The 7,448-nt window shown below is 65.3% G+C and overlaps 3 protein-coding genes across 3 annotated transcripts in view; all 3 read right to left on the bottom strand.

Annotated features, from left to right (window-relative positions):
• Positions 1 to 2,050: 2,050 nt before the first annotated feature.
• On the bottom strand, positions 2,051 to 4,780 carry EMIHUDRAFT_67481 (hypothetical protein; the record flags this gene model as incomplete). The annotated part of the gene is made up of 10 exons (XM_005763556.1): positions 2,051 to 2,266; positions 2,408 to 2,493; positions 2,705 to 2,813; positions 2,883 to 2,963; positions 3,167 to 3,268; positions 3,420 to 3,515; positions 3,612 to 3,615; positions 3,744 to 3,862; position 3,926; positions 3,987 to 4,780. 10 exons carry the CDS (start codon positions 4,778 to 4,780, stop codon positions 2,051 to 2,053), a joined length of 1,608 nt encoding a protein of 535 aa, XP_005763613.1.
• An 887-nt stretch (positions 4,781 to 5,667) lies between these two features.
• Positions 5,668 to 6,009, bottom strand: EMIHUDRAFT_215048 (hypothetical protein; the record flags this gene model as incomplete). Its single annotated transcript, XM_005763555.1, has 1 exon — positions 5,668 to 6,009. The coding sequence occupies one exon, from the start codon at positions 6,007 to 6,009 to the stop codon at positions 5,668 to 5,670; it is 342 nt and encodes a 113-aa protein (XP_005763612.1).
• Positions 6,010 to 7,147: 1,138 nt separating this feature from the next.
• EMIHUDRAFT_104923 (hypothetical protein) overlaps positions 7,148 to 7,448 on the bottom strand; it is a gene marked incomplete at both ends in the record, with an annotated part of 1,322 nt that continues 1,021 nt past the window's right edge. The window contains one exon of the mRNA XM_005763554.1: positions 7,148 to 7,202. Within this exon, the coding sequence (XP_005763611.1) occupies positions 7,148 to 7,202 (55 nt within the window). The remainder of the gene's footprint in view (positions 7,203 to 7,448) is intronic.

Below are 7,448 nucleotides of genomic sequence, written 5' to 3'. Positions count from 1 at the left end.
CCTGTAACTTCGGACCATCCTGCAGAGTCCTGGCTGCCGCGCCCTATGTCCGGCGTCGAAGTTGAGACGCGCGCGTTGGTACAGGCATGACAGATCCGTGGTCAAAGTTTCTCGCGTTTCGGTCTCGGTGAGGAGGGGGGAAGGGAAGAAGCGGTGAGGGGTGAGGTGAGAAGTGGAGGGTGAGAGGTGAGGCAAGGGTTCGGTACTATGTTGGTAGGGGAGGGGTTAGGCTGTTTGTGAGTACCCCAGGTGGGTTAGAGGAGGGGGGGAGAGCTCCTGCTTGCTCGCGCCGGGGACGGCGCAGACCTCGACGTAGAATGTCTTGGAGTGGGAGCACTCTACACAGCCACAGGCATGGGGAGGTGAGGCAATCTTGGCCGAGCCGCCCGGGAGCGCGCGCGGCGAGCCAGCGCGCCTCGCCTGGTGGAACGGAGCTGTCGAGGGGTGCAGTCAGCCGCGCAGTGGGCGGGCGGCGTGAGCGTGCGTGTGTGTTGAGTGTCCAGCAGGTCTGCTGCATTGCTTGCTGGCAGGCTGTGCAGATCTGATCGGATGGCGGGGCGCGTGCGCGGCGGCCGCCGCGCGCGGCGTGCCGCCGCGCGCGCCTCGCGCGCTGGAGCTGCGTCGTGCCGGGCGCGGCGCGCTCTGGTAGAGCATGGTGCCTGAAACAGTGTGCAGGCGCCTGGCAAAGGGCGTGGACTGTCAGTGGGGTTCACTGCGGCGCGCGCGTCGCGGCGTGAGTGGTCGTGCGGCTAGCTCTGATGGTGCGAGAGTGCGGGCGGCTGGCGCAGCCATGGGGTGCCAGCACAGGGCAGACGCACATGACACAGGCTTCTGGGCGCTAGGCGTGTGTTTGCGTGCGCGCGGGGACGTACGCGCAGTTTTCACGCGGTGTGCGTGGAGAAGGGCATGAGGGGCGCCGGCCGCGCGTGTATTGGCGTGTGAGAGTGCGTGGTGCCCGAAGGCGACGGGGCCCGAAGGCAGGGAGGAATTTGTCCGCCTCGCATCAACGAGACTTGGAGAAAAACCTCTCTCCCACAGAGAGAGGGGCAGCGCCCGGGCAGGGGGCGGGGTAGTGCGGGGTGGGGCGGGGGGCTCTGAGAGCCGCACTGATGCGCCCTTGTCGTGCCAGTTTGGCTAGTGCCATTTCACTCTGACACGCTAATCTTGAAAACGTCTCCAACGGAGCTCCGTGTTGCTCCCAGCGCCCTCGCCCGCGCTCCCTGAGGCCATGGCTGGTGCTACTAGTATGGGGGGCTACCTGGCTACCGCGAGAGCGACCCAACTCGTCGACATCGTCCGATGATGGTGCCTCAAAGTCAGCCTCCGGAGGCTATCGTCGCGTCGAGCCGGCGGTGGCCGTGACATGTGGTTCCACCACCCCTCGCAGGCTTTGCCTCTGACCGCCACCGTTCCCAGGCTGCTTAATGGGATGGAAAGGAAGGCTGGGCGAGCGTTAGAATTTTGCAACAAAGCTCGAGCGTATAGGAGCGTGCTCGACCTCGTCGTGGCAACCTGCACGGCAGCGCTGGCAGGCGCGATGAGCGTCGTGCCACCTGACCCGAGACGGGTCGCAGGCGTCGTACCGAGCGCGTCGAGACCGTGTCCTGATGTGATCTGCACGGGTAAATCACGTCGGCGTCAAAGGAGCGACGTGCGACCTGTCAGAGCTTGATCTCCGATCTCAGCGGCGTCGAGTCATCTCCGGCGCGCGACAAAGGTACGTCCACAGGACGCGCAGAGGCAGCTGCGACCCCGCCGAGTGGACGGGCGCACACTCGTGTCTACGTGGGTCGAGTTTTTTTCTTTCCACTCTCCACAGAGAGAGGGGCAGCCCGGGCAGGGGGCGGGGTAGTGCGGGGGGGTGTACTTCCAAGCAATTAATATAAAGCCGTATGTGCGGGGTGGGGCGGGGGGCTCTGAGAGCCGCACTGATGCGCCCTTGTCGTGCCAGTTTGTGCTGTGAGAGGGTATTTGAAATAATTTAATTACATTATTTTTAACTCCTATTTGAGAACACAACAATATAATAAAAGCTGATCAGCCCCCACACTTAGGTCGAGCCAAACTCCTTGAGCCACTCCTCGAAGCGGCCGAGGTCGCTCTCGCTCACCGTCTTGTTGATGCGCAGCAGCGACTGCTCGATGTCGTCCTGGCAGAGCGGCGTGTCTGTGTCCTCGCGCTTGAGCCTGCGGATCTCGTCGTGCCGCAGCCCCTTGATGGCGCGCCGCATCGGCATCATCGCCGCCTCGCGGCAGAGGTTCGTCACCTGTCGAGCGAGCAGGGGGTGGGGCACGGGCGAGGCACTCGCGCCAACGCGCGCTCGCGGCAGAGGCCGTCGGCGGGGCGAGATGGAGCCGAGATGTAGCCGAGATGTAGCCGAGATGCAGCCGAGATGCAGCCGGCTCACGTCGGCGGGCGAGAAGCCGGCGAGTCGCTCGGCCAGCGCGTCGAGGCAAACTGAGGCGTCGAGCTGCACGTCCTTGAGGTTGATGCCTACCCAGTCAAGACGCGGAGCGGCGGTGCCGCGTCGAGCCAGCACCTGCCTGACTGCGTTGCCCTCACAGCGACGCGCCGAGGAGCGTGCGGATGTCGGCTGGCTCGGGGAGCGGGATGTAGATGCGCTTCTCGAGCCGCCGCCGCAACGCCTCGTCGAGGTCCCGCGCCGAGATAGAGCCGAGATACAGCCGAGATACAACCGAGGTACAGCCGAGGTACAGCCGAGATACAGGCGAGGTACAGCCGAGGTACAGCCGAGATACAGCCGAGATACGCGCCTCGTCGAGGTCCCACGGGAAGTTGGAGGCGGCGAGCACCTGAGAGGTTCCACGCAAGTTCCGAGAAGCTTCCGAGCAAGTTCCGAGAAGGGTGCAGCCGGCGAGCACCATCACATTCTTGCACTCGCCGTCCTCGGCGCCGCCGCCGCCCACGCCGTCCATCTGGACGCGCAGAGGGCCAGCATCAGACTCCGGTGATCTGAATCATCCGCGTGATCTGCCGAGATGTGCCGAGGTGTGCCGAGATGTGCCGAGGTGTGCCGAGGTGTGCCGAGATGTGCCGAGGTCTGCCGAGCCCAGCGCCTGCACGAGCAGCTCCGACTTGACGCGGCGCGACGCCTCGTGCTCGCCTGGCGGACATGTCTCGGACACGTCGTGGACGTGCCCCGGACGCGCCCTGGCGGCGCGCCGCCGTGCTCGCCCGTTGAGCCCCGCTGCGAGGCGAGCGAGTCGACCTCGTCGATGAAGATGGTGGACGGTGCGTAGAAGCGCGCCTGGGCGGAGGGGCAAGCCGCCGTGAGGCGAGGGGAAGACAGGCGAGGAAGCGAGTAGAAAGGCTCCGGTCCCTCCTCCACCTCTTCGTTACCTCGGCTCGATCTCGGCTCCATCTCGGCTCCATCTCGCCATCTCGAAGAGGAGCCGCACCATCCGCTCCGCGTCGCCGCGGTACTTGGAGCCGAGTGTGGAGGAGGTGACCGAGAAGAAGGTGGTGCCGCACTCGGTCGCCAGCGCCTGGAGGAGCTCGCCAGCTCATTGGCCGACGGGGGGGGGGAGGGCAGCGGTGCCGCGCTCGGCTTCGCCAGCGCCTTAGCGAGCAGCGTCTTGCCGGTCCCTCACTTGGCTATCAACTAACTCCTTATTGGTGCAATTGGCCGCGAGCGCCTTTGCGAGCAGCGTCTTGCCGGTGCCGGGAGGGCCAAACATGAGCACGCCTGTTCACACCCACAGCCGTGAGGAGACGCCGTTCACGGCCGAGGCGTCGGGGAGGGCGGGCGATGGAGAAGGCCCTTCCACGGCCTCCGTATGCCCTGGAAGTAGTCCGGCATCAGCTGAGGCAGCACCACCGCCTCCTCGAGCACGCGCTTCGCCTAGCCAACTCGTCGGCCGGTCCACCGAGAGCGGCCTCACCACTCAAGCCTAGTGACTTGCACGCTCTTCGCCTCCTCGAGGCCGGCGATGTCGCCTAACCAACTCACCAGCAGTCACGCACACGGCTCGTCAGCGCCTCGCCTCCTCGAGGCCGCGATGTCGCCCCAGTGCACGGACGGCCTCCGCTCGAGGATGTCGCGCTCGATCATGCTCGCCAGCTCCGCGTCCGCCGCACAAACCTCATCCACAAACCGCCGCGCCCCTCTCCCCCCGCCTCTCTCCGCCTTTGGACGCGGAGGCACGGGAGGCTTGCGCTCGCCGCGCCGCCGGCCTCCCGCTGGCGGAGCATCGGCGGCGGCCGCCGCGCCGTAGCCCGCCGCCGCCGCCCGAGCGCCACGCGCTGCGCCGGGCCCGTGCTGTGGCGCCGCCGCCGCCGCCGCCGCCGCCGCCGCCGCCTGCTGCGGATCGCGCCTCGCCCAGTCGGGCGGCGCGGCGCGGCGCGGCGGAGGAGGGCACCGCTCCGGAGGAGGCTTTGGCGGCGACCACACGTCCGGGTCACGCTGCTGCGCCGCGCCGCTCGGGCCGCCGACGACCGCGACGGGGTCCGGCCGGAGCAACAGCTGCGACGGCGGCGGCGCCGCGGCCGTCGGAGGCGGGACCGCCTTGCTGCCGGCGCGGAGCTTTGAGAGCTCGGCCACGATCTCCTTGACAATCTGGAACTCGCCCGAGAGGTCCTCCTTCGCCCGCAGCCACTTTGCACGCAGCGCCGGGTCGTCGAGAGTCCGCAGGTAGCGCTGCACCTGCGAGATGGCGCCGTCAAAGTGTACGAGCGACGCCTCGTAGTTGCCCAGAAGCGCGCTCTCGCGCGAGACTTGCAGCTGGTGCTCCAAGCCGACGAGGTGCTGCGGCGCCGCCATCTCTCAACCGAATCCTCGGGTGGCGGCGGGAGCACCAGCGGCGAGCAGCGGCGAGAGCGCTAGCGACCACCCCTGGACCCCAGAGCGCGGCCAAGCCGATGGAGAATTCTAGCCCGCCAGCCCCTCTCACTGCAGACTGGCACGAACTAGCACCACAAAAGGCACAGCAGACAACGGCCCCTTATGGGCCGTCGAAGAGGCCGTCATACTCCTCCGGCCTCGCCCCCCCTTCCCAACCCTCCCCTGGCTCAGGCTCCTCATCCTCGCGGCGCGCAGTGCGCACCCCGCCCCGCGAAGACGAACCCTTCCGCCGGCGTGCCTCGCGGGACTGCCGCCCGCTGCCGCCGCCCTTCCCCCCCTCCGCCGCCCGCGCCTTCTCCGCCGCCCGTGCGGCCTCCTCCACGTGTGTGTGTGTGAGTGTGTGTGTCACTCACTCACTCACCTCCTCCACCTCCTCCGCCGCCAACAGCGCCTCCCTCCGCGTGACCCCTATGGGCCCCTTGCGCATCCAGGAGAGGTCGCGCGAGCGACCTATCCAGGGGTAACTCGAATACGGCGCAACCGGTAGCCGCTGCGCAGCTCCGAGTAGTCGCCAAAGCCCCCCCCCAAATAGCCCTCCAGGCAAGCATCGCAGACCCACTCGCCTAACTGAGAGATCTGAAGCCCATAGGCATCAGAACCCTCGCCGCGCTGCATCTCCTGAAGGAGACGAAAAGCAACCCTTTTCCTGGCTCACAGATCCGTAAGACTAGCGTGCACATACACGTTTTCAGACTTTTCAGAGAGTCTCCCACAGACTGACTACTAGTCTAAGAAGCACAGATGTGGATGGTGAGACTTGGCGCGATGCGGCAGTGTGCCGTTATAAGTGGGTGTGAAGATGGCGGCTAGCCCGCAGTTGCAGCGCCCGGCAGCCCCCTCTCCAGGACGGCAAGCACCATCTTTCCGAAGACGCCGACGTATGCACCGTAGTAGAGCAAGGTTACGAGCTTCGCAAGTGGCTCCGGGAGGCTTCCCTTTGATGCCTGCGACGACGCAGGCTTGCGGCCTTCGAACTCTGCTCTCGTGGCCGCCCCAGAACGCAGCCGACGCAGGCCGCCGTTGCCCCCCTTTGCGAGAGCGAGCTTATTTGAGTACCGCGTGCCTCCGTATGGCGGACCTCGGCGATTTTGCGCCAGCTTGGGCAGCGACTGCTTCCGAGGCTGGCGGCCGCGCCACTGGCCTGCCATGGCAGGGGTTGAAAGGACTCGCGCTGCGTCGAGCTTCACTACGACAGGCTGAGCGTGGAGCGGCGGCCTCACGAGCGTGAGCGCTGAAAGTGCGAGAAACCACACATACATGCCGCGCTGGCCTCGGCCAAGAGAGGCAAAAGAATTCTACGGGCGTTACAGCAGACTGGCAGCAGCTCCGTGTCGCGATGCGCTCCCCGCTCCCCTTCCCCTGTGTCCCTGATCGTCCTTACAAGATCCTGCTCGTGCAGGTGGGGACCCTGTCCTTCTCCCACCCCTCGTTTGGCGTGCCCGTTTTATTTGTTTATGGCAGCAGCTCGGGATGTCCGTTTTATTTATTTATTTATGAGCAGACTGGCACGGACTAGCACCACAAAAGGCACAGCAGACAACGGCCCCTTAGCAAAAGAATTCATCCCAAATCGACTCTTACACCTGGTGCGTGCCTTGGGCTGTAGCACCCTCTCTTCTCCTCTCTATTTTCCCGGGAAAACTTCGTGGAAATCGTCAAATTTTGGGCTCTGAGCCGAGTCTGAGGCTGGTTTGGGCCCAAAATCAGCCAAATTTTCTTCCAAATCGTCAAAATGCCGGGAATTTTGCGGAGAACCCGTGTGACTAGGTCCAGCCCTGGGTGGCGCAGGTTGTGACATTTGGCGATTCCGCGACTTACTGGGCCCCTGAGCCGCTACCCGTGTGCGATTCTTGTGGCCCGGACATGATACTGATAGTAAACGGGTCAGAACCGGCCAAACACAGGCTACAGCCCCACACACGCGCCCGCCATAGCTCCTGGAGAGCATGCGCGAGTGACGCGCTGCAAGCCGCGAGAGTGGCATCAGAGGCAGGAACGACGTGCTCTTGCTGCACCTCGCAGCTGCACCAAGTGTGCTCGCAGTGTATGCCACGGCCACTGCCTGCGGCATTGCTCTCGTGCAGCTAGGCGATGCAGGTCCATCAGCAGGGCTCATCCAATGCGAGAGCGCACATTGTGCGTAGCCGCGGGCAGGTGGCAGTGCACAGCCGCACACCGGCTGTAGCGGCTCGAATGCCCCCGGCAGTGCTGCTAGTCATCAACTTGCGTATTAGGGCCGCAGCAGACTGCTGCTGTGGCAGCAGCAGCAGCCTGCTGCTGCCTGATTCAGTCAAGCCAGCGGCGCAGCGAGGCGTGCAGAATTTGCGTGGTTTGGTACCTCCTGAGGCTGAGCGCGTTCAGACCCGGTGACCGGAGTTGGATGGTTCGATGGAGCTCGGCGAGCTCCATCGAACCATCCATGGCCGGACGGCGGAGCGTGAGGTGGCGAGCGGAGAGATGTACCGCAAGACCAAAAAAACACGGATCTGACGATTGTCACAAAACGTCAGATCTGCGCCACCCAGGGCTGGACCTAGTCGTGTACCTCATCGGCCGCCCATCGCCGCACGCGGCCTCCTCCTGCTGC

This window comes from Emiliania huxleyi (assembly GCF_000372725.1).
Source record: "Emiliania huxleyi CCMP1516 unplaced genomic scaffold EMIHUscaffold_63, whole genome shotgun sequence".
NCBI lineage: Eukaryota > Haptophyta > Isochrysidales > Noelaerhabdaceae > Emiliania > Emiliania huxleyi.
This window is presented reverse-complemented; position numbering and strand designations above follow the sequence as displayed.